Source organism: Neolamprologus multifasciatus, chromosome 2, assembly GCF_963576455.1.
Source record: "Neolamprologus multifasciatus chromosome 2, fNeoMul1.2, whole genome shotgun sequence".
NCBI lineage: Eukaryota > Metazoa > Chordata > Actinopteri > Cichliformes > Cichlidae > Neolamprologus > Neolamprologus multifasciatus.
Genome location: NC_140440.1, coordinates 34,068,910 through 34,093,028, shown reverse-complemented (window position 1 = coordinate 34,093,028; position 24,119 = coordinate 34,068,910). Strand labels below are relative to the sequence as shown.

General features: G+C 41.2%; 3 protein-coding genes and 1 non-coding gene across 6 annotated transcripts in view; 1 reads left to right on the top strand and 3 right to left on the bottom strand.

The window, feature by feature from the left end:
* The window catches only part of elf1 (E74-like ETS transcription factor 1), a 43,598-nt gene extending 34,634 nt beyond the window's left edge, over positions 1–8,964 (bottom strand). The window contains exon 1 of one of the 2 annotated variants that reach the window (XM_085130962.1): positions 8,430–8,964. The gene's annotated coding sequence lies outside the window, so the exon portion shown is untranslated. The other variant, XM_085130955.1, reaches the window with a different exon arrangement.
* A 199-nt stretch (positions 8,965–9,163) lies between these two features.
* trnae-uuc (transfer RNA glutamic acid (anticodon UUC)) lies at positions 9,164–9,235 on the bottom strand. Its single transcript has one exon. It is a non-coding gene; the product is annotated as a tRNA-Glu (tRNA).
* A 547-nt stretch (positions 9,236–9,782) lies between these two features.
* On the top strand, positions 9,783–13,655 carry ube2a (ubiquitin-conjugating enzyme E2A (RAD6 homolog)). Its single transcript, XM_085131281.1, has 6 exons — positions 9,783–10,090; positions 11,279–11,359; positions 11,461–11,486; positions 12,281–12,370; positions 12,468–12,556; positions 12,660–13,655. Exons 1-6 carry the CDS (start codon positions 10,047–10,049, stop codon positions 12,786–12,788), a joined length of 459 nt encoding a protein of 152 aa, XP_084987407.1. The 5' UTR covers positions 9,783–10,046; the 3' UTR covers positions 12,789–13,655.
* Positions 13,065–23,675, bottom strand: nkrf (NFKB repressing factor). 2 transcript variants are annotated; one of them, XM_085130839.1, is made up of 3 exons: positions 23,280–23,675; positions 21,915–22,039; positions 13,065–16,703 (listed from the first exon to the last, which is right to left on the bottom strand). In XM_085130839.1, the coding sequence occupies exons 2-3, from the start codon at positions 22,003–22,005 to the stop codon at positions 14,449–14,451; spliced, it is 2,346 nt and encodes a 781-aa protein (XP_084986965.1). In that variant the 5' UTR covers positions 22,006–22,039; positions 23,280–23,675; the 3' UTR covers positions 13,065–14,448. The 2 variants fall into 2 exon arrangements, with proteins under 2 accessions (XP_084986965.1, XP_084986971.1); XM_085130845.1 differs by lacking the exon at positions 23,280–23,675 and adding an exon at positions 18,983–19,246 and having other exon boundaries at positions 21,915–22,031.
* Between the last annotated feature and the right edge of the window lie 444 nt (positions 23,676–24,119).

Below are 24,119 nucleotides of genomic sequence, written 5' to 3'. Positions count from 1 at the left end.
CTATAAAGACAATGCAATGTGGAACGTCTCAGCCCATCATATGTGAATGATTCATCAGAAACTGTAAGCAGAGAATGATGGAAGATTGCAGGTCTCAGTTCACCCAACTACACTCACACTAATGTGTAACATGAACCATATGCAGCTGAAAATGACTTGTGAAAGAGATACTGTGTAGCCTTCTGGGCCTGTCTTTTAAATGATAAATTCAAACACTCTCGCGCCTGCTTTCTCACTGCGAGCCACATGAAACTCTACGAATGTGGAAAAATGTGTTAAATAAAAAGCTAGTGTAACCCACATTTTGCTGACTATCATGGGAAATGTAATTATCATTTATTCTGAATTTTAAAAAGGGCTTTAAACAAAAAGATCTTTAAGAAGAGATATACTTCTGTTTTTTCTGAAAATATACTTCAGGCAATTAAACTATATCACTGATATGTACGATCTCATCTTAGGCTTTCTTATGACCTAATTCTCAGTGGTTGAATTTTACATCAGGATTGTTATTGGTTATTTATTGGCAGTGGGGGGGAACAAACTACCTGTAAAATATTGGGAGGTTTTTGCTGATATTTTGGATTTCCACAGCTCTGGAAACAACCAGCCTCCTGGGAGTTGGCGCAGAATGAACAGAGACGGTGCTTAAGAAGATTAAACCTCATTTTGTTAAAGTTGTCATAAACATTGCTCATGTTGTTGCATATAAACGTTTAAAAACCGACATATCATCTAGCAGTACATTAGCTCTAACTTAGATTCTTTCTAGTGCCAACAAGGATCATCTCCTCTGGTTGTGAAAAGACTACTTGAAGATTATGTGAACATCTATGGGAAAACAACCTTGCTGCTCACTTCATCTGTCACCTCAGTAAATGCTTTGCTGCTAAGTTTATGACCTCAGTTACTAATTTCAAGGTTTTCTGAGTACAACATGTTGTTTGGTTTGTAAATCATGTCCCCAGTTACAGTCAAACAGACAATAAACGAGTGTATGCTTTAAAGTGATCATACCTTGTCATTCACAAGTTGCTTTTGTAGGAATAAACATTGTGAGATCCCTCCCCCTTTCCTCATCACCTGACTTCACTAACCAGCAGAAACGCGTTACTGTAATCCGATTACTTTTTTCAAGTAACGAGTAAAGTAAGGGATTACTATTGCAAAAACTGTAATTAGATTACCGTTACTTTCCCGTAGGAACGCTGCGTTACTGCGTTACTAAAACCGTGATTTTTTTGCGAGAATGTCTCATGACAGTGACGTAAGCGAGTGCGACATTCGTGACAACAGCTGTGTGCAGATCAACAATGGATAATATATCGAGTGCAGAGAGAGTATGAGCGTGCAGCGTTTAAAGCGTGGAAGTACTGACCTCACTTTGAGTTTGATTCCATAAAAAGTGACAAAACCATTAGTGTCCGTTGTGCGTGGGAAGAAAACTTCTTTTTACAGCGAAAAAACCCCTAAACTTCCAAGCAAGCACCGAGTAGCTACGACGTAATGGGAAACTCACAGAGAAACTCGCGGATTCTTCCACTGACCGCGGCACACCTGCACCAGGGTAAACCTCCGCCTACCCCACTCCTGCTTTACAGGTGAAAATAGAGCAACAGGACCGCTAGTCTTTGACTTTATTTATTTTCTGCTGTGTTTTACTTGCATCTATTTGAAAGACTGAGTGTAAACACACACAAAAAATATTTTATTTTATGTGCTGGAATGTGCAGAAAATAGGTTTAAATATTAAACAAATTTCTTCCAGTCAGAGAATGTTGCATATAATTAAATTTTTGCTTGATGCATAAAGTTAAAAGATTAAAACTAATAAAACAAGTTTTAAAAAGAGACTTTTCCATTTGATTACATTTTGTATGATGGATTATGCAGAAAAAGTAGAATTGGGCTGAAAGATCTATCACTTTATCACCTATTCAGGCTGTAAATCGTGTTTTTAAAAAGTAACTTAGTAACTAAGTAATTACTTTTGAAAATAAGTAATCAGTAAAGTAATGGGATTACTTTTGGGGGGAAGTAATCAGTAATTAGTTACTGATTACTTTTTTCAAGTAACTTGACCAACACTGCTAACCAGTGGCAGACGTCACAGTGGCTACGTCCATCTTTAATATACAGTCTGTTATCCAGCCACGTCATTAGCATCTTGCCACAGCATGAATCACAGCAGGCTGCATGTGACGCCACCTCCTATCAAAATGGAAACATTAGATCACAGTGGGAACTGTGGAATGTATTGCGCAAGACATCAATCAGGCTGTTACTGTTACACAATAGCTGTTGTACGGGGATAACCGGATGACATCATATGTATATGGACAGGTGCAAACTGAAGCCTCAGAGTCTATTTTTTTCACATTTTTGGTATATTTTCGCATCTATTAGGCTCAGTTAGGCTAACCAGGAGGAGTGCATACAGTAACAGACTTGAAATGTCCATAAGACACTAACTACAGCTGTAAACTGAAGCAAAGAGCTTGTTTCCTAAATGCTAACTTTAGCATACAGGGAGTGTTGTAAAATTGCTTCACAAGAGATAGGTTGAGTTATCAACAGTTTTAGATTTATCTTCTGGGTATGCTCGCAAACAAGGCAGGGGTGGTATAAATATTTTACTTTATTGTACAATATAATGTACGTTTTTATAAACAGGGAGTGGATGGAGTAGTAGTGTTAGGTTCACTGCTGCTCAAGCCACACACACAGACTGCAGCTTATTAAAAATTAAATACAGAGATCACTCACATCACACCTCGGTTACACAGGCTATTTCAGCTTCATGCAGTTAGATATTTGCAGGAAGGATTTATAACCACATAGGCTGATTCTCACACAAGCAAGTTATGATGAAAAACAATCCGGTTTTGAGAAGTCCACCTGTGTCACACCAGCTAACTCAAAGTTAAGCGCATGTTCGCCCCGATAGAGGCAAATACAAAGTCGTTTTTAACCCCAGAGCCCTAGCTCATCATCTGAAGCTTATTAATAAAATACTATGAGAGCTTTAGAACATATTGCACCACCACTCAGGGCCTTGATTGTAATGCCTATAGGCCGCATGCAGTTAAATAATTCAGCAAGGCTGAGAACTGCCACTGTCACTCTGAAATTAACCCAGAAGAACAAAACCAAACCCCAAATGCACGGATGGCGAAGGCAGACAATTGCGTTTCAGTGGATGTAATGAACCGTCAGAGAACCCTGTAAGTTCTGTCAGCTGTGCCTCTCCTTGTGTGTGTTACATTTAATGAAAGTTGAATGAGGGGAGATCATTTGGCCTCTCTGAGCAAAGCTAAATCCAAGCAGCACTGGGTAAGCTGACTCATGAAAAGCCTCTGTGAAGCACTCGCTACTACAGTACCTCGTTAGCTCTAAGAGACATGGAAAATGATAGGATGAAATAGCATTATATGCCAAAGTTGCAGACAAAGCCAGTTTCTATTTTTGTGAGGAACGACTTCGTGTGGTCAAAGCTAGAACACTACAAACTAAGCCACTCCTTAATGTCATTACACATACATCAGTGATACAACATGCTACACCGTGGGTCTACAGTTGGCACCATAAAAAAATATAAGTAATATGGTTAACTAATCTCATGAAGTCAACATGCTGCCAGAGCCAACAAGCTACAGCAGTTTTCCCCGCAGACAAAGTCATACACTGAGACTGGATTGTGTGCTCTGGCCAAATATTAAATTATGTTATTTTTCGTAGCTTCTGAAGGTTTTTAGTTTTGCCAGCTGCATATAAATTCATTATATTCTCTTGATTTTTTTACTTAAAAGGAACAGTAATGAAATATACTTATTTAATTTCCTGCTAGGGTTCAGATTAGAGGATCAATTTTGCTACCCGATCGATATAAAGTGCAAATAGGCTGTTAGTTTGGACTAGAAATGAACAGAAGAAGTAGCTTTGTCTTATGGCACCAAACCCCAAAGTGCCTTTAAAAGGCAATAATCATTAACACCAATACACAAATATATATGATTTTTCAATGATTTTTAATAACAAACAAATTAATCATATAGGTTTTATGATGCACCCAGATTCAAAGCTTTCCTCAGAGTAAAGCCAATAAACCCAAATAACTCTCCCCTCCCATAATCTCAGCCAGTCTGTATAAATGCTTTATAACAGAGGTCACCAACCTTTTTTGTGCCACGGACCGGTTTATGCCCGACAATATTTTCACGGACCGGCCTTTAAGGTGTCGCGGATAAATACAGCAAAATAAAACTAGTAAAGGTACCAAAAAAAAGAAGATTTATTCATAACACACGTGAAAAGACCCAGGAAAACCGAGTTAACGACAAAAACAATAACAAAATAACGCTGAAAACCGATAAAAACCCTGAAAACTACACATTTCACACCCGAGCCTCAACTCTTGCGGCCTGGTACCAAACGACTCGGGGGTTGGGGACCGCTGCTTTATAAGCCTCGTTTGCCTACTGACACAGTCAATGATAACAACCTTTATGGGGGCACATTTAGCCCAGTTCATTAGAGTCGTTACTGTGTTATTATTAGCGCAGACTTAGCCTCCCCTTTAGATAGAAAACAAAAATAAAGCTAATTTGGAGATTTATTGCCAACTTGGGGTAGAAATATTTTGACCTGGCACTTGCTCGTACTCTGTTTAGAGTTCGATCACCTTTTGCCTTCAGAGCTGCCTTAATTCTTCATGGCATACATCCAACAAGGTGCTGGAAACATTTCTCAGAGAGTTTGTTCCACGTTGACATGATAGCATCACACAGTTACTGTAATCCAGGATGTGAATCTCTTGTATCAGAAGGTGCTCTATTAGATTGAGATCTGGTGACTGCAGAGGCCATTTGAGCACACTGAATTCATTGTCATGTTCAAGAAACTAGTTTGGGATAATCTGAGCTTCGTGCCACAGTGTGCTATCCTTTATTCGCATAAGAAAATGGGTACACTGTAGTCACAGAGGGACGGACACGTTCAGCAACAATATTCAGGCAGGCTAAGTAGCCCAGAGTGTGCTAAGAAAATATCCTCCATACAATTTGACCAGTACCTCCAAGGCAGGATGCGTTCATGTTGCAACCCTACCATCTCAATTTTACATCAGAAATTGAGATTGATCAGTCCAGACAACACTTTTCCAATCTTCTATTTTCCAATTTGGGCTTGCTTTTTGCAAATACAAGGTTATAACAAGACGTTTTCTGAGTTACTGTTGCCTTCCTATCAGTCCAACTGACCGTTCTCCCCTGACCTCTGACAAGAACAAAGCATTGTCACCTAGAGAACTTCTAGACCATCCTATCCCATCTAACACTAACAACCACGCCACATTCAAAGTCACTAAATTGCTTTTCTTCCCCATTCTGATGCTCGGCTTCAACTTCAGCTGCAGATCATCTTGCATGCCTAAATGCATGTAAATACAAACCTGAGTTTCTGCCACGTGATTGGCTGATTGGATATTTTGTGTTAACAAACAGTTAAACGGATGTACTTCATAAAGTAACAAGTGAGTCTATCTATCTCTTCAGCTATGTGGTTGCATTCACCTGTCTGCTACTGATGTTGGCCACATGTGCACAGTATTGTTTTGGCTGAAACACAAAGGATTTGGTAGTGCCCCAATGTGCATTTTCATAATTAACAAATAAGCTAATCATAGGGTTTTACGATGATGCTGAATGGCAGAATTCACAAAACTAACCCATCCTAACTTCCAAGTATCACAGCTAGATACTCGTATTACACAATCTAGTTGTCCTAAATATAGTTCTAGTCATTATCAGTGCTTTACGTCATACAAAATATGCAGATCCATGAAGAAACCAAGGTCTAATGACTAAACCGAGTCACATGCTTGTGAGGCAAGCAGCATAAGAGCAGAACGAGGTTACAGGTGGAATTTCCCCTGTCTCTCCTTTCTCTCTGACGTCATGTCCAATGGCAGTGGTTCATTGCTGCTCCTGCTGCCTAGCAATCAAACGTGTCTGACAAGGTGATACTCAGGTGTCAACAGCTTGGGCTGGTTCAACAGTAGCATACAATTAAGGAACTTTGCAATCAGCAGTTCCCCTGCAAGCCTTCAACAGAAAACAGACAGACGTGGGTATTTTTCTACATGTGGAAAAAAGGCGGAAGTTCAACAGTTTTGTTTCTCTTTTCACAAGTCAGTTCCTGCATTTATGCAAGTCATTTGAGGTTTCAGCCTTCCCATATGATTGTTTGTTTAGCATATGAACATTGCCATCTTGTGGTTATTTCTAAGGCATTAATTTACACCTACCAGCAAGGATCATTGAGCAGATTTGGTGGCCATGAGAAATTGTGAGTCATTACGCAGTTATTGAGGTTGAAATTGCATGTGTGGGCATGAAAGCACCAGATAACAGAACTTCATATTAGCTCTTGATACTCAAACATCTCTGAGATTTGTAAGAAGTTCGACTTGTTTTCAAAGATTACCACATACACCGACTTGCAACCAAAAAAAGCTACTATATTCCCTCTCTGCAGCAAGGCTGCTCTGAAAGCTTATTATGAAACTGGAGTGCTGCTTTCTAAATGGGATAAGAGCTCAGTTCTTATTTTTGTGTAGTTAAATCAATATCCAGAAGCCCATTAAGCCAGGCCGGGTACATCTTGGGCAGGGAGACATATCTGATGTCTGAGGAGCCCTTCAACACTTAAAGAAACACAAGGACTCTCCATTGTTGTCCTCGGTCATCTTCAGACTCCTCAGCTGCTCAGGCTGCTGATGGTGACATCACTGTCGCAAGATAAGAAGGCTAACAGGAACTGCTTTAGCCTAAACCACACAGTACTCTATCCGCAGAGTGCTCAAGTCCACACAGATGAAGCCTTGCAACATTAAAGCAATGAAAAGCAGAGAGGAAAGGGGCAAAGTGTGGGCAGCAGCGTAGCAAGATGTTCCTAAAACAAGGAGCACATGTTTGAAACAAACAAGACTCCACACTGGAGTATATTTGGAAAGTCTTGTTCTGGATAATTGCTTTCAGTGGATTGAAGTTTCCAATTATCCACAAGCCTCTCTGCCAGTGTTCCCACCATGGGAAGTCTAAAGGGGAGAGGGGTGGGTGAAGGACTGGTGGGTCCAGCTGCTCCCGTCTCTAGTGGGGCCGTCAGACTAAAAGCTCTTAAATCCCCCCACCTCTTCCCTCTGCGTCACGGCCTCCTGCTCCAACGGGCCGGCCAATCAGACGGTGTTTGTCGCTCCCATGATACAAGCATCTCAGAGCAAAAATGTAAACATCTGGCAAACATTTAGACTCACTACAGAATAGGGTTGATCAACACTTCTGTCAAGCATGCCGGATCTATATTTGTGTAAACCAGTAAACATTCATCTATCCTGCAGAGACAGAGAGACCCCTGTGAGGAAACCTCAGGGTGTTTCAGTACAACATACTTTCTCATAGCATATATTTGTATTTTATTCAAGAACATTTCAGGAAATTATGAAAATTGTACATAATTTCGTAGCCGAAGTTGAAATTACACATTTAAACAGCTCTGATCTAATGTAACAGAAAGGCCAAGAAAAGACAAGCAGCTCACCATGACTGCAGACATGAAAAATGACATTCATGCTTAGAAAATTATTCAAATGAGCAGTCATTTCATCTGTAATCTCACTTAATTGCAGTCAGCGATAGAAGATATGCCAATTTGAATATTGCTCTAACTGGCTAGTTATGCACAGACTCTCAATTTCCACACTTTCTAGGCCTACAGTTAGTGCAGCTGACCTGGGGTCAAGGCTATATTTTCATAATGGAGGACAAAATGAAAACTCTCATCTAGTAAAACAAAAGTGGAGACAGAAAAAGTGCCCTGGTACTCTTCTGTTATAGCTGATCTGAACATTTTTTCACACACTCATACAGACACACACCATCACACCATGTAGTCACATGCCAGCTGACTGACACAAAGGGGAGTCACAGAAATCTATGGAGTAGTAAAGCAAGGCAGAGCAAAGCCCTGCAGGTCGTGTGCCAGCTTCTAGTACATCATATCAGTTCAGTCGTGTTTCTTTAGAGTGCATTTAAAGGCATTTAGTATATAAATGCTTACATGTGGTGACAAAACACATTATTTCCTGTATCCATAAAAAGAAAAATGTACATTAAGGCGATCTCAACGTTAGCACCCACGCTGTTAGTCACAAAAAAAAACAAGCAATTACTGTAAAACATGCCTTTTAAATCCCAGATGTACTTACCCCAGCAGAAGTTATCAGTACATTATATTCCCCGGCTTTGTATAGCCAGTAAGAAGCTGTTCTCTTATTTTTTTAAAAGCGGCGACGTTAGAAAAACATCCCTGGAGCGAGTTGGAGACTTTACGGTGCTACAGCTACATCATCACACAGTCACCGGTCAGCTTACCCTCCCGCTGCTTTCGTGTGCTTGCTGACACAAGGTCGAGGTTTTCTCCGGCGGGGGCTGATGCGTGGGGAATTCCTAACAGTCACATTTTCCTGGGAAATAGCTGGCCCGGCACCAAAGTTTTCCCAAAGCGTGGTAGTAGTACGCGAGTCCGAAGCAGACGGAAGAGGTTTAAGAGCTAAAAGGCGTTTTTAAAAAAGTTTCTTAGTTTAAAAAAACGGCAAAAAATGGTTCATACGTTTTATACACGTCATGGAAAAGTGTCATTTACGTGTGTCATGCGCAGCAAACTTGGATTTTTTTCAAGTTATTTACACGTTAAAAGTGAATTAATTTTACTTATACCGTTACGAAGTCGCAGGTGCGATTTTTACAGACAACCCACAGCTTCAGACACAATGTACTTAAAAATTAAGTTGAGAAAAGAGAAAATGACGGTGTTACACGCGAAACTTGGGGTTTAGTTTAGTCTGTTAATATTACGACAGGCGTCATGGAGATATAAAGTGGGAACAGGCATCTTCCGGGAATGTCCAAGCCCTTGTGAGATGAGAGCAACTGACGAAAACTCCCTGACGGGCGGGGTCGATTCCCTGGAAATATTGACCGCATGCTGTGCCAGACGTATCAAATAGCAAAAAATTACTGAATGGTTTTATGTATTGCTTGTATTACTACCAATGTCAAATCATCGTTAAAAGCCTAATTACTAGAATTTGAGACAAAAACAGTAGTTCCCATACCGGGAGTCGAACCCGGGCCGCCTGGGTGAAAACCAGGAATCCTAACCGCTAGACCATATGGGAAAGCCATGTTCGGCAGGAGGCAACACTACTTTTTGACTGGTTTCTAGATTGGTTAACTCGTGATTGTTAGTTACTATTATCTGACCTTACAATCTTTTATGGTTTCGCCTTATACATTACACGCTTATGTTTATTTATCATTTACATATGTTTAAGGCTATCCTGTTTTGGGTTGCTGTAGCGTATTATATACAACACTTGGGAACTAGGCACCATCTAGTGGTGTTTGGTAAGTATTGTACATTAAATCTCAATGTCTTAGGCACGGGTTACACCTAAAGTAACAGAGCTAACTGGGTATGCATCGAATAGATCAGTAAATTAATAAAGTCAGTACTGAACAGGACGACAAACAGAAGATAGGCCCATTTATGAGGCGTTAGCGCGTCCTAATCAACTAATGTGGGTGCAAACATATGACGTAATTTTTGCTGGGATAGTTCAAGTGTAGAGACGGGTTCCACCAACCTACATAAAAACGCTCTAGCGATAGTAAAAACGAGCTTCAACATATTCGTACAAGTACAGGAACATCCAAAAGTTTTATTCTGTATCCACTTTTTAATTTGGCTTTATGTGATTGTACAGTTTACTAATTTCAACGCAAGCGGCGTGAGGTCTCCCTTTTGGGTATTTGGTACAGTCGTTATACTGGAGAGGGGCAGCCAAATATTTGACAAACTAGCCGCAAATCGTTTAGCTTAGCCAGCTAAGAGTTAAAATAATACACCGATTAAAAAAAGAACACGCATTTCATCACGTTTGACCCGCTTAGGTATTTGTTAACGATTTAGGTTTCCATTTAATCAAGATGTCAACTCCAGCAAGACGACGTTTAATGAGAGATTTTAAACGGTAAGCGAAAGGAAAACAACAGAGAAGTAGCTAAGGTTAGCCTCCTGCCGCTAGCTTGTTAGCGTTAGCCCAAACGGCAATCAAAACTACAACACCGCTATTAAACAACAATAAAATTCAGGGTCTTAAAAACACGAGATGATCATAAGTGGGTGAAGATTCGGGTAGTACTAACGAATGTTTGACTGGTAAGCTACTGATCTGTAAAGATAATTACGCCGGGGCGCTGACACCGGTGTTAGCAAGACATCCGGGAGTAGTAACGTTCAGGTAGTGCAACTTAAGAGTCCCGGCTTATTTTAGGTGTCGTAGTACTAACTGAGATGATCATCGACATTTAGCCTAAACTGTAAACAGCAATATTTCAATATGATTTCAGTTGGATGCGCTTCTAACTTGTAGTCAAAGCGAGTAGCCAGGTGGCCCTTCAAATCCAGGTGAAACGTTTAGATAGACTGTTCATATACACACTGATCTGGGAGACCTTCTATCCCTGGGCCTTGACAGAGGGCTACCTGAACCCGAAGATCAGAAACCATCTGCTATGCAGCCACTAAAAACCTGCACAGTATGGTCCAACCACACAGTACTGGTGGTCACAAGGTCCAAAATCTAATCTCTTCTGGGCCACTGTAACACGATATTTATAGTATTTCAGCATACTTCAAGAGCGTGAATAATAGGATGAACTTGAACTGGTTAAATCAGACAGGTAGTGGCTGTAATGGCACTTCAGATGTGTTTTTGAAAGGACTCTTTTTGTTTTTTGCCTCAAAACATTACTTTGAAAAGTTTTAAGTTTCTGTCTTACAGCAAGCAGAAACATTAAACATCATCATAAAAACATGGCTTAAATAAAGCCGAGTAGCTCTGTAAAATATCTCATTAAGGTAAAGCTACACAAAAGAAGAAACACAATGAAACGGAAAATAGTGGAATTATATATATATATATATATATATATATATATATATATAATTGCCAAGCACAGTGTATGTTATTGGTAAATATGTAGTGTCAGAGTCCTTTTAAGATTAATACATTAGGAGGTTCATTTCCAGTTTTAAATACTTAACTCGCCTGCCCTAATGACCAGCCTAAGAGGTAATAATAGTAAAGACTTTGACAACTGACTGACTGAGTCATTTTCTTTATCTGTGATATAACTGTGTCCATTTCATCTGTCAGGCTGCAAGAGGACCCTCCAGCTGGAGTTAGTGGAGCCCCATCAGAAAACAATATCATGGTATGGAATGCTGTCATTTTTGGGTAAGTTGCTCTACTAAAAGCTATATCAGACATTTTGTGGCTGTTTTGAAAAGTGCATTTTTGCAGGTGATTTATCCCCTTTACTGTTTCCTCTTTTGTAGACCTGAGGGAACACCTTTTGAAGATGGTAAGATGTCCGTAAAGCCCTTTGCATCCACATAATGCATCTTCCCAACGCTGACCTGACATTAACTCAGCAATAAACCACGATGACTGTTAAGCATAGAGCTTTCGTAGTTGGATCATATCGATTGGTACAGTTTTGAGTATATTTTAGTGGAAGATTTTTTTTTTTTTTTTTTGGCCAGAAAGCAACAACTGTTTATCATTATGCATTGATTAAATTTAATGTATTTATTAATCTTAAACTTTTTAATATTTGAAAAACATTAATAACAAGAATAAAAGAAGGCAGAGAAGACACCGTCAATCACCATCAATATAGCACGATCTGATATCCTCGTGTTGGTGTTGTTCTCAGATCATCATACTAAAGGTTGTTCCAGGATCAACATTGCAAGTGACCAATCAGAATGTTGTGATGTCATACTTTCGCGACTTCGGGAAAAACCGGCGTAAAACAAAAAACTGTACTTAAGCTGCGAGAAACCGCCTCTGTCCGCCGATCAACGGACCCTGACCCTAACCCTTTAATAAACGCTAAGCAGAATTGATATTGTCCGTGCAACATTGGAATTTCATAAATGCACGAATGGGTTGGTGCACAAAAGAATAACGTCACAATAATGTGATTGGTCACTTGCAATGTTGAACCTGGAACAACATTTTCATGATGATCTGGGAACAACACCAACACGACGATATCAGATCATCCATCAATATACATGGTTCTCTATATCCAAACAATTCTGTTTTGTTATGTATTTTAATTCTCGTTGTGCCGTCCCTTCTCTCTCTCAGGAACCTTCAAACTTACCATTGAATTCACAGAGGAATATCCAAATAAACCTCCGACAGTGAGATTTGTCTCCAAAATGTTTCATCCAAATGGTATCTACCAACATACTGAGTTTGAGATATTTATTGATGTTAAAATAATCACGCCCTAAAGTTTTAACATTGTGTGGTCTCCGATGCTCTTTTGCAGTGTATGCAGACGGCAGCATATGCTTAGATATTCTTCAGAATCGTTGGAGTCCAACCTACGATGTGTCTTCAATCTTAACTTCAATACAGGTATCCTGCCGCCTTACAGTAATGAGTACGCAGCTCTGACTCTTATGCCATAAAATGTTATTAGAAACCTAACCCACAGGCATTCTCTGTTGTGTATTTAAAGTCTTTACTGGATGAGCCAAACCCAAACAGTCCTGCCAACAGCCAAGCAGCCCAGCTCTACCAGGAAAACAAACGGGAGTACGAGAAAAGGGTTTCCGCTATTGTTGAACAGAGTTGGCGTGACTGTTGACCCCCGTTGTCGTTGGGAGTATGAACAGTGTCCAGCCCAGTAACAAGAAAACACTGATCAAGAAAATTGACCGATCTCACCAAAATGAATTGACACATCTTAAAATCCTTTGGTATATTTGTCCCCCTAACTGTTGCAAAGTTTGTATGCCGTTGTGTTGTGGCATTCACTCCTGCTGAATGCTGTCCTTGGGCAATAGCGTATGTTTGGTAAAAGTTAATGTACCTTGTTATATCCGGGTTACTTGCTACATGCCCCAACATTTTTTTTTCTCTCTTCTCTCAGCTGTCACTTTTCTACCCATTTATTCATACATGAAGTAATGTGGTCGGATGATAGGGCGACAGATACTTAGATGTGCTTGCTGTGTGGTTTGCTGTGTAGATACTGGCAGCTCATATTTACAAAAAGCAAAGCTGTTCTTGGGTGTTTTGGGGCTCACTCTTCTTGGTTTTGTCTCTGCCTATCAAAAGCCTTTAAGAGGGATCGAAAATTAACCCGGCATAGACATCTATCCCTCTAACTCAGCAGATGCCTTTTGGGGGTCATTTTCTCTCTCAGCTTTTCTTGTAAAGCCATGCCTTTGATTTAAAAGGAAAAAAACCTAAACACAAATGTCCCTCTTCAATACAGAGAAAGGATATTTAGTACCCTGTCCAAGCATTTAACTTGGTTTCATAATGCTGACTTTTTAAAGCTGTGTAAACATTTCTATGCTATTTTACAATCTTGGAAATCAGCTGCCATAAAAAGCTGATTACACTGTTTTAAACAGGATGGTGTCCATTTTCAGATTATAAACCTTTGCACCGGTAACCCATGTAACAAACTGTACATTTTCTTGTAAATAAAAATAAATATACACCATTTGTTTGCTACTTATTTCTTAACCCAGAAGAACAAAATATTTGAATTAATTTCAGCCTCTTTGATGATTCTCAGTTTTAATTTATTCAGTCATTACAGCTGTGAAAACAAGCAGACACGTTGACTGTACTCACATAAACCAACACATCTGACATTAACAAAGATCACAGCTTACAATGTGACGATTTTCTGCTCATGGATGCAGCTCTTGTAAAATGATCTCCATGTTCTGAAATAGCGAACAACATTGCAGGTATTGCTGAATACAGATGCCATATTACTACAGTGGGACTGGTATGAGCACCTAGCTACAGTTTGATGTTAATGCCGCTATAATCCTTGTCTTTGATGAGTTAACTGTCTACCAATGTTCACAAACAAGCAGTGAGAAAAGCTGCATATTCTGCCAGGTTTCTTAAATAGTCACAGAACAAAACAAAAGGTGACAAAAGCCTAAATTTGTTTGTTTTTTTTAAACTGGAAAGAATTGCATTAACAGGAGCGTCATTAGGATATGTTACCACAATGCACTGACCACAAGCTCATGTGGAAAAGCAGGAGAGACAAAAAGACAAAATCCATCCTACAGCCCCTGTTAGAGCGAAAATATAGTTCATGGCAAAGGAATGCTGAAACCACCAGATACCTGAAAGATTCTCGTTTATTAACATGTGCTGGAAATTTGCAACATAGTACAAACAGCAGGTACGCTTGAGTGCAGTTTGCCTTCAAGTCCAAGACGATGAATGCGTCCTTTAAAAAAAAATATATACGATTTTTCCTATCATGCAAATTAGTGTGAGGCCTGAGGTTTCACAAGCTCGTATCGGCCCACCTGTCCTTCCTGTAGAAGTTGACCAATGAGCTGGTCTTTGTGTACTTTGCGGCTGACGACGAGGAAGCGTTGCCATCCCTGTCCGTACGACTTGCTTCGCAGCCCGTATTTCTGCGATATCTGGTGGATCTGTTTGCGTTCGTCATTGGTGAGGTCGGTGGAGAAGCGCAGATCGTCCTGGCGCTCTGAACTGGCGTAGTTCCGGATGATGTCCTCGATGTCGCGCTTGCTGAGCTGATTCGCGGTTTTATCCGTGTCCATACCCAAACCCTCTCTCGAGAACTGTTCCTTCACTCTGATCGGCTCCGCGATTCCATCCCCGTCGCGGCCCAGACCGCCTCCTTTCCAGCCCATCTTCCGGAGCAGCTGGTTTCCGATGTTGTCTTCCTTTATCTCCTGCCTCGTGGCCTCTTCGCCCGAGCGACCCATGATCTGAGAGCGTGATATGGCGTCGCTGTGACCCTCCTTTCTTAAGTTGGATTTGACCACAGCCTGCGTCTGTCTCAGTGTGGCTAAAGCCTCCATCGCTGCAATGTGCTTCACTATTTTCTTTGGCCCGATTCCTGCTGCGACATACTGTCCTTCTAAGTAAACTTCACACTTCCAGCGATGATCGGGCAGAACTGTAAACTTGTAATCAGCAGTCACTTTATTAAACTGAGCGGTATCGTTAATAATGCAGATCGCATTGTCAGAGTTTTCCAGGATGACCAGCTCGCTCAGCTTCTTTTTGCCACCTTGTTGCCCGAATCGTCCACCACAATCTGACTGAATATTTCCTCTGGAGTACTGAGACTGCGGTTGTCGTTGCTGCTGCAGCTGCTGCTGCATCTGCTGCTGCTGCTGCCGTTGCGCTTGGTTCAGGCGAAGTTTTCTGACCGCCTCCTGCGCCGCTGCGTGCTTAGAGCTCTTTTTGGTGCCCATCGCCTGCGCCACCAGCTCGTCCTGCAGGAAAACGCTGCACAGCCATGTAGTGCTGTTGGGTAGCAGATCAAATTTATAGTCTATCTTCATGCGATTAAAAGCTGCAGAGTTGTTCAGTATGCAGATAGCGTCGTGAGCATTGTCCAACACCACAAACTCCGTCCAGTGCTTACGCTTGTCAGGCTCGTACTGGCCCTTGGAGCTAGGCGTCGGCTTATCTTCCGGGTTGCGGAGTGCAGGCAAAAACGCTGGTGTTGGGCTGTGTAGCTGGCACACGACCATGTCATTAACTACAGTGTGTCTGAATTTACGCTGCACGACACGAACCTCGACCGGCTTCAGGAAAAGTTTTACAGCCTGCTCGGAGGCTCTGTCTCTTGCCCCGTTTTTACTTCCGGAGTATCCAGTAGCGAGATACACACCCTGGCATCTCAGCTCACAGGCGTAGCCGTCTGTCGGTACTTTCTTGTTCTTTGGTAGATCAGCCTGAGGAATATCCTTCAGGCTCACATAAATATACTCGGGGTTGGTTTTGCAGGCCTGGATGCTACGGCTCAACATGAAATTATAGTTTGGTGAGTCACTTCCAGTCATGTACATAGGGTCCCTAAAAGCAACAGCCAGTGCAGATGCTACATTGGCAATCAGCCTTTGCTTCTCATCTAATGTTGGCTGAGATATTGGAAGAGGCTGCAACGAAGAGCCCGACAGAGAAACATTAGGACTGCTCCTCCCCGGGCTATTGTAGACTCTGCTGAACAGCCTGCTCGATGACGGCCTGTCTTGATGGCTGTAGCCCAAACCCTGACGTCCCGAATCCCAGCCTCCCGATCGCCCCCCTCCCCCGTACCCGTTGTACCTGGGCGGCTGAGAGTAAGAGTCTGAACTCCGAAAGTTTTGGGCTTCATATTTTGCTGTGTACTCCTGCTGCGTTTTTGCCAAGAAGTTTGACGACGACCCACGACTTCCATAACCCAACCCACTACCTGCAGAAATGTCTCTGTCTCTTTCTCGGTCCCTGTGGGACCCCCAGGAGTCAGATGTGTATGTTGGCACTCTGTCAAAAGCGGGCCTCATTGAGGAGGATCCCTGTGCTCTGCTGCCGCTGTTGTACGAAAAGTGTTCAGAGTCCCTCGGACTGTACAGCTCGCTCCTCCTGCGCTCCTTATCGTTCTCCTTCTCATCAGTGTAGGTTCCTCCGCTGCTCCCGCCGCTTACGAAGTGCACCGGCTCAAATCGAGGTCTGGAACCAAATTTTGTCAAAGGCATTTTTCTCATGGGCTCCTCTCCTGCAATAAAATGACAAACAAAAGGGACCCATATGATCACAGATGTTTACAAAAAAACATAATAAAGACATCTTTTATAAAACAGAGAGCTAACTTATTTTTATTGTTAATTACAGTGGCATTTAGGGATGCAATGATACCAATTTTTTCAAACCGATACGATACCGATACTTGGATCTGAGTACTTGCCGATACAGAGTACAAAAACCGATACTTCTACCACACACACACACACACACACACAAATGCAATGAATTGGAAGACAGATTTTATTTTATTCTCTGCCGATAAAAAATAAAATCGTAATAAAAATGACCACAAAAATTTCAAGTGAAAAATAAGCACTTCTATTAAATTATTGCAGAGTCTCCACATTGTAATTTAACAAAATATCACTGAACTATTGGCACTGTCTCGAGCTTTCAGAATAATAAATAAACACTTCTGTTTGGAATAAAATAAATACAAATTAGGTTTGAGAATAAAATAAACGTTTAAATTATTGCAGAGTGTCCATATTGTAAACAAACAAACAAAATAACGAAAGTATTTGGCATTGACGAACAAACTCCTCATCAGTCCACTGCGCCGTTAAACCGAGGACTGACATCGCGCACACACTGCTTGTCTTTACCTCTTCAGACAGTTTTGGCACCATTATCTCCCTGATGTGTGGGCGGTTGGGAATTTCATATCTCAGCTCGAGTATGCTGAGAAGACGGTGCAATCCTATGTTTTCCACGACCGGCATTGGCTGGTCATCCAGAGCGATAAAATGAGTCGAGCCTCTGTTATTTAAACTGCCCGTGGATTTTCTCTTGACATTTTTCATCGCTTTTCCAAAACCTGAGTTAAAGTTGGCTGTTCCACACTGCTGACATTTTGTTTAGCCTAGCTACAGCAGCCTCCAGTTTCTCTTTTTTATCTGGAGCCGCCAGTCTCACTCGCCTAACCATGTGCCTGTTTAGCGCGGGATGTCCCCCTAGTGGCCAATCTAAGAAACTACAACAGAAATGACAATCCACCCTCTGATTAATGAAATAAGTTGGTATCGGTTCATGGTATCGGTTAACTTTTACGAGTATGAGTACACACACATTTTACAGTATCGGCCCCGATACCAGTATCGGTATCGGTGCATCCCTAGTGGCATTTATTGTCAGGTTCATAAACATATGAAGAGCTAGTGCACAACATGTTAATGGTGTGAAGAGCTAAGCCACATTAGGTTTTCAGACTAACTGTAGTTTTGACGCTCTACATTTAGCTAATTTCACCAAACGATTTGGTCATTTAAAACAAATGGCAACATTTTTCATAATGGATTTTTACATATGCATGTCAGATGTATGTTAAATAGTGCTGTGTGATCTGACTACATGTCTGCCTGCATCTTCAAAATGAAATGATAAAAATTAAAGGAAAAAAACACACTAGCACCTTATTTACAGATAGTGTCATTGCAGGATAACAACATACACCTATTGCATCCCTGGTCTGTAAACAACAACAACAACAACAACACAGAACTGTCTTTATACTTTCAAAATAGAGAGCTGCAATGTTGCTGAAACCTGAAGCGTTAAAACACACCTGACTCAGGTTTCCTCTGCTACTCCCTGTGAGCCTGCTGAGGTAGATTTAATCAGCACATAAGCTGTGTGCTCTGCTGAACTTTGCATTTATCTAAACAGTAGTGCTGGCAGCTGTAATTGTGCTATTAAACACAATTAATAACAGCAGCTCCTACTTTCCTGAACTCTCGATGTGTGCGCACTCCAATGTCGATGATTGGATACAGGATCACTATGAAATTAGTGATCTTATTAATTCAATTCATTATTGTTAGTCTGTAAAAGTCAGTGCTGGCTGAACCACTGAGGCTGCCACTGTAGTGACATTGGAGCATGTCAATGGAAAAGTGTACTCAGTAGTCAGTATAAGCTTTTAATGATGTAAGTTTACATGTGATAGAATACTGCAGGATGACCTTTTTATGACTTAGACTGTCGTCCACTACAAGACTTGTTTCTGTTTTAGAAATTCTTTCCCACAGCGATAAGAGCTGAACAAGCAGTTTCACTCCTATCAGGAGGAGGACAGCTGGACACTTTTATCTGCGCTTCCTAACAAGAAGAAGGGCCGCGTCCTTCAGAATCACACACACACCTGCATACGCACATACATACGCACTAACATTCCTCTATCTATGAATAGACGTATTCACTGTTGTATTATTTTTGTATATAAATACAGACAAGTGCAAGAACAGAGCGCACATCACTCTGGTGCGAGCGCTCTGTGACCGCCCTGCAGCGTGTGTGTCTCCGCTCTCTGACTCTCAGCTGAAGACGTTGAGAACAGAACTGTTATCTGTGACTGTTCCAGGATCCAGCACTGATTCCTGACGCCGTGGGAAGCCAGCACCGAAGTCTGTGCACAGCCATCTTAGACGGGACGTGAATTCGGGTCCGTGCCGGTGTTTATAGTCTGGTCCACGGCGGTGGGATTCAGTCTGGCGATCCGAACCACCAGTGAGACGTCTGAGGGTGAGAAACACTATTTTGATGTATAAAACCGCCGAGAAGGTTTTAAGAAACGCGTGTGACAAAATAGGTTTAAGTTCGCCAAAAAGAACTAAGTTTAGACTGGTTTTAGAGGTAGCCGGAAGTACTTCGTGACAAATTAGCACGCAAATGTCTATGTGTGTGTGTGTGTCTCTGGAAGTAAGTTGATTTTACAGCACAATACGCTGCTGAACTACTTCCATTTTTGTTTTCTTTGCTGAGGCTCACGTACTAGTGACAAAGGAGAACGGTTGATCTCATAAAACTGATACCGCTTCACCGTTAGGGTGAAGTCGAAGGCCATATCAGTAAACCACTCTGAAGTCAAGCGTGCCAGTGACGGCCCAGCAAAATCTTTGAAGATGGAGAATAAACAAGCAAAAGTAACACCTGATGAGAAATGTTTAGAAAAACAACAAGCCGGAGCAGGACTAATCCAAAAAGAAAGGGAGAGGAATGCATAGTGGAAGAGCAAGAGGTGGAGGCAGAGCTACACACACCAAGCAGTGGCTTTAGCACCACATAACTGGGAGTGTGGAAAAGAGGGACATTTTTCACGTGACTGTAAGACGCAGAGAACCTCCGACACAGAACGATTGGCTGCCAGCACCCAGACAGATGAAAGGGAGAGACAGAAAAAGTAAAAGCATTAACAAACAATGGAAGAGTATAGACTTTTCCAAGCATGGGCGATCAAAACTGAAAATTAGAGATCAAAGTAGAGATCACAGAAACCGGATTGTGTTATCAGCCGACTGAAGTTTAAAAAGGGCTGAAAACAGACCCGACTGAATACACATAAATATTATTATCTAAAGGAATTACAATAATTCTGATGGCAAAAGAACCAAACGGGACAGGCAAAAAAAAAATTAAAAAAAATTTAAAAAATTAAAAAACCTAAATACAAAAGGAAAAAAAGTAAAATAAACAAAAGGCTAAATTAAATTAGAGCTTAACTGTAATGTATTCAAACCTGTAACAACCTGTAAACTGGTATTAACAATGAAACATAGTTGGGATGAAGACCGTGCCCAGAATGAATAGAATGAATGAAAATACATAATTCACACAAACACATATTAAATAAATAGAGAGATGCATAAGGTCTATTAAGATTTTGGTCGCCCGACCGGAGATATCGCTAGCTCCGGGACGTCGGGCTAGCGATTTGGCGAGCCCTGGAGAGATGCATAAGGTCTATTAAGGTCGTGTCATTGTTCAGCCAAGGAAAGTGTGTGAAAAGGAAAATGTCTCCAGCTTGGGAAAGGGTGAAACTGCAGATCACCTGCAGCCCTTGGTGGATGCAAAATAAAATATAAATAAAATATTGTAATATACTATTGCTGTTATATAAAAAAAGATAATAGCATTAATAATGAAATAATATTAATATGAAGAGGCACCTTAGTCAGTTATGATGTGAGGTGGATAATTGTTAAAAGTAGTCTGCATCAAGCTTAAGGTTTGCTCAAATTCAGTACAATGACATATGAGATGAAGAAAATAAAGAAAATATCGAAACTAATTATTATATATATATATTATTAACTTCTCCCAAAGACAAGAACCAACAGACTTAAAAACTCCTTTGTCCCACACGCCATCAGACTGTTTAACTCCTCTCTGGAGGGGAAACAGGAGGACAAAGGAGAGGGGAACAACTAAGCTGTAGCGCCTCTTCACTTCACTGTGCAATTACCTTTTGTGCAATACTTTTGTTAACAGTCAACAGTGCAACAGACCTCAATACTTTAAATGTGCAATTTCACTTGTATTTTTATTTTTATTCCTATTTATTCTATTTATCCCCTTCGTATATTTTATTTATATATGTCTCTGTATTTATATATGTGTGTTTGTGTATATATATAATATTCTGCTCACGCTCTGTAACTTCTGTCGGTGCTGTGCTTTTGGAAACCGAATTTCCCAGAGGAACCCACCCGAGGGATTAATAAAGTTTTATCTTATCTTATCTTAACTATTGTCAGTGCTGAGTGGCGCTTACATATCCTGATGACCTATGTGGGATTCACAATGCCACATTTGTGTCCACCTGAGTGGGTATTGGGCTATGCAGAGTGAAGGATTATGTGTGCGCGACCTACAAATTTTACTTCAGCTCTTTTGTCTCCTATGCAGCGATCTAAACGGCCCGATAATAACCTAAACAAGAATGGCGCACAGACCAGTTTCCCCCGGTAAATATAAACTGTGAAAACTTCTGATCTGCATGGGGCCAGTGCACAGCTGTGAGAGCCCCATTATAAAGGACTGAGTAGACTTGCACTGACAGACTGTCGTGTCCATAGTGAGGCCATTTTGCTAGAGTTGGATGATGGGAAGATACAGAATAAATCTTAAATTAGTAGTAATATTACATTTATTTTATTCTCTCATCAAACGTTTTGACTGCATCACAGCAGCTTGGTTTGGTCTCGTTCATGAACAAAACTTGACACTGTCTTTGTTCCTGTTTTTAAGATCATGCTGCTATCAAACACAGAAAACTTGCTGTATCTGATGATCACATCCTGGGGAAAACTAGGAATTTAAGTTCCGCTGATGGCTGATGTCCCGGAGTAACTTTGGCATGTTAAAACAGAAACAGGAAATGACAGCAACCCAGATAAACACTCACTGCCATCAGAAGAAATGTGTCTCTTTTTTGCTTCAGAACTGGGACTTGGCTCAAAGGAGGGCATCTCGCCAGTGTCCGTCCCTTCTGCCATAACCAGCACCGTCCAAGTCAAATCCAGGCCATACCTGTTAATGGGGCCAAGGATTTCAGACAGATTAGGCAAATGTATGTGTTACAGTTTCAGCATAAATAACCAGAAGTCATCTTTTTCTTGCTGCATTAAGGGGTCACCACAGTGGATCATCTACCTTCACCTCACACTACACCTGCCATCCTCCTCCGTCACAACAACCTTCTACATGTCCTTCTCCTTTCTCTTATCCTCCTGCCTGGCAGCCCCACATTTAACATCCTGTATCCAATATATCCACGATCCCACCTCTGCTCATTTTCAAGCCATCCCAGACTTGCCTCACTAATGCTGCCTCCAAATCGCTCAACCCAAGCTGTCCTCTGATATACTCATTTGTAATCGTGCGCATCCTGGTCCCTCCTAGTGAAAATCTTAGCATTTTCAGCACTTCCACCTCCAGCTCCGAATCCTGTCTTCCTGTCAGTTCCTGAACCATACATCACAGCGGCTCTCACTACCATCTTGTAAACCTTGCCTTTCACTCTTCTTACTACCCTTCTGCCACTCATCTCTACCCTCTCCAGTCTGCCTGCACTCTTGGCCTAAGTATTAAAGCTTGTTTGCTTTCACAACCTCTACACCTTGTATCTTCACTGTCTTCTTCTCATTTACACACGTGATGCTTCTGCTGACTTTCACTTCTCATCAGTCCATACCTCCACATCCCCAAACTTTCCTCCACCCGGTCCCTAAAGATAACAATGTCATCTGTGAACACCTTATCCAGACACATCTGTTAACCTGCCCACCATCACTGTAACAAGAAGGGGTTTAGAGAAGATCCCTGTCTCACTGTCCTCATACATGTCCTGCACCATTCTCACACACTTCTCCATCACTCCTGACTTTCTCTCACAGCACCACAGCTTCTCTCCTCGCGCCCTATCACATGCTTTCTGTAGCTCCACTGACACAAATAGCTGGAGGTAACGCGTTCATTCACACTCCACGCGGTTAGCAGAGAAAACGGTCTGTAGAGTCTAAAATACAAAATCCGTGAATGGGCAAAATGTTAAAATACCGTAATTTATATTTTAAGCCTATTATGGATGTTAAAGTGTGAGAAAACAGCTGGATTTCATGCCATCACAGTCGCCTCGACATAGTGACGCAGTACACCGACAGCTTCCATCCTATGCAGGGTCCATCCCTCACAAGCAAACACGTTGAACAAGCTAAACACATTTATCAACATTTAAGTTTCTCGTTAGATATCAGTGTAGTGCTCTTACCTTAAGGTGTAGCCTTTGATCCCATCTACATGTGCACCTGTCTTTTAACTGAGCTGGAAAAAGCGCATTTATTCTTACGATCAACCGGCAATTATTATTATCGTGCTAGCATTAGCCTGCTAACTGATTCTGTAGCTTCCAGCTAACCCAGCCCCGCATCAAAAGCTTGATCACACTCTTTGATAACAGTTAAAGGGTCAAAACAGACCTAAGAAGAAACCGTCTGGTAGGTCTGTTTGCCTTACTAACTCTTTCCTGAAAAAGTGTAGTTGAAAATGTTACCAAAAAACAGCTTGCAGCTACAGCTAGCCATTCAGCTAGCAGGAAGCATCCATTTTCTGGTCCAGCTACAGCAAAATCATGGCGTCTGTCACCGCACTGCCCCAGAATGCATTGCGTTTGATTATTAGAGAGCACATGTAGCGTACAAAACAGGCTCTCGTGGTTTGTGTTTGCAGTGCTTTGCTACAGTCTTGAGCCTCCTCTCGTTTCTTTGTATTTTGCTTCCAGTGATCCAGACTTTCTTGGAATTTTTATGGTGTTCAAAAGCAATAGTTCACCAGGCTGAAGAAAACATTTGATTTGTTTACATTTATTTAGTTTAATCTACAGAAGTGTCAAATTATGACATACCTATACTAGTATTTTTGCAGAAACAGGGTGATTCCCAAAGACTTATTAGCTGAAAACTTGGTTGGAAAGTGGACAATTAGTATAAGACAAATAACAAGTGGAAGGCCTTTGGGAAAGAAAATAATGAATAATCAATAGTATCTGAAAGTCATGCAGGAACTGAGAGACTTCCAATTTAATTTAATGTATCGCCTTAAGGTGCTTTAT

Excerpts from the sequence above, each read along its gene's own strand:
- nkrf (XM_085130839.1), bottom strand. The coding sequence starts at position 22,005 with ATGGCAGAAGGGACGGACACTGGCGAGATGCCCTCCTTTGAGCCAAGT. Across the intron at positions 16,704-21,914 it reads ACACATTTCTTCTGATGGCA|GAGAGGAGCCCATGAGAAAA; the intron begins GTGAGTGTTTAT and ends ATTTTATTGCAG.
- ube2a (XM_085131281.1), top strand. The coding sequence starts at position 10,047 with ATGTCAACTCCAGCAAGACGACGTTTAATGAGAGATTTTAAACG. Across the intron at positions 12,371-12,467 it reads CAAAATGTTTCATCCAAATG|TGTATGCAGACGGCAGCATA; the intron begins GTATCTACCAAC and ends GCTCTTTTGCAG. Across the intron at positions 12,557-12,659 it reads CAATCTTAACTTCAATACAG|TCTTTACTGGATGAGCCAAA; the intron begins GTATCCTGCCGC and ends GTGTATTTAAAG.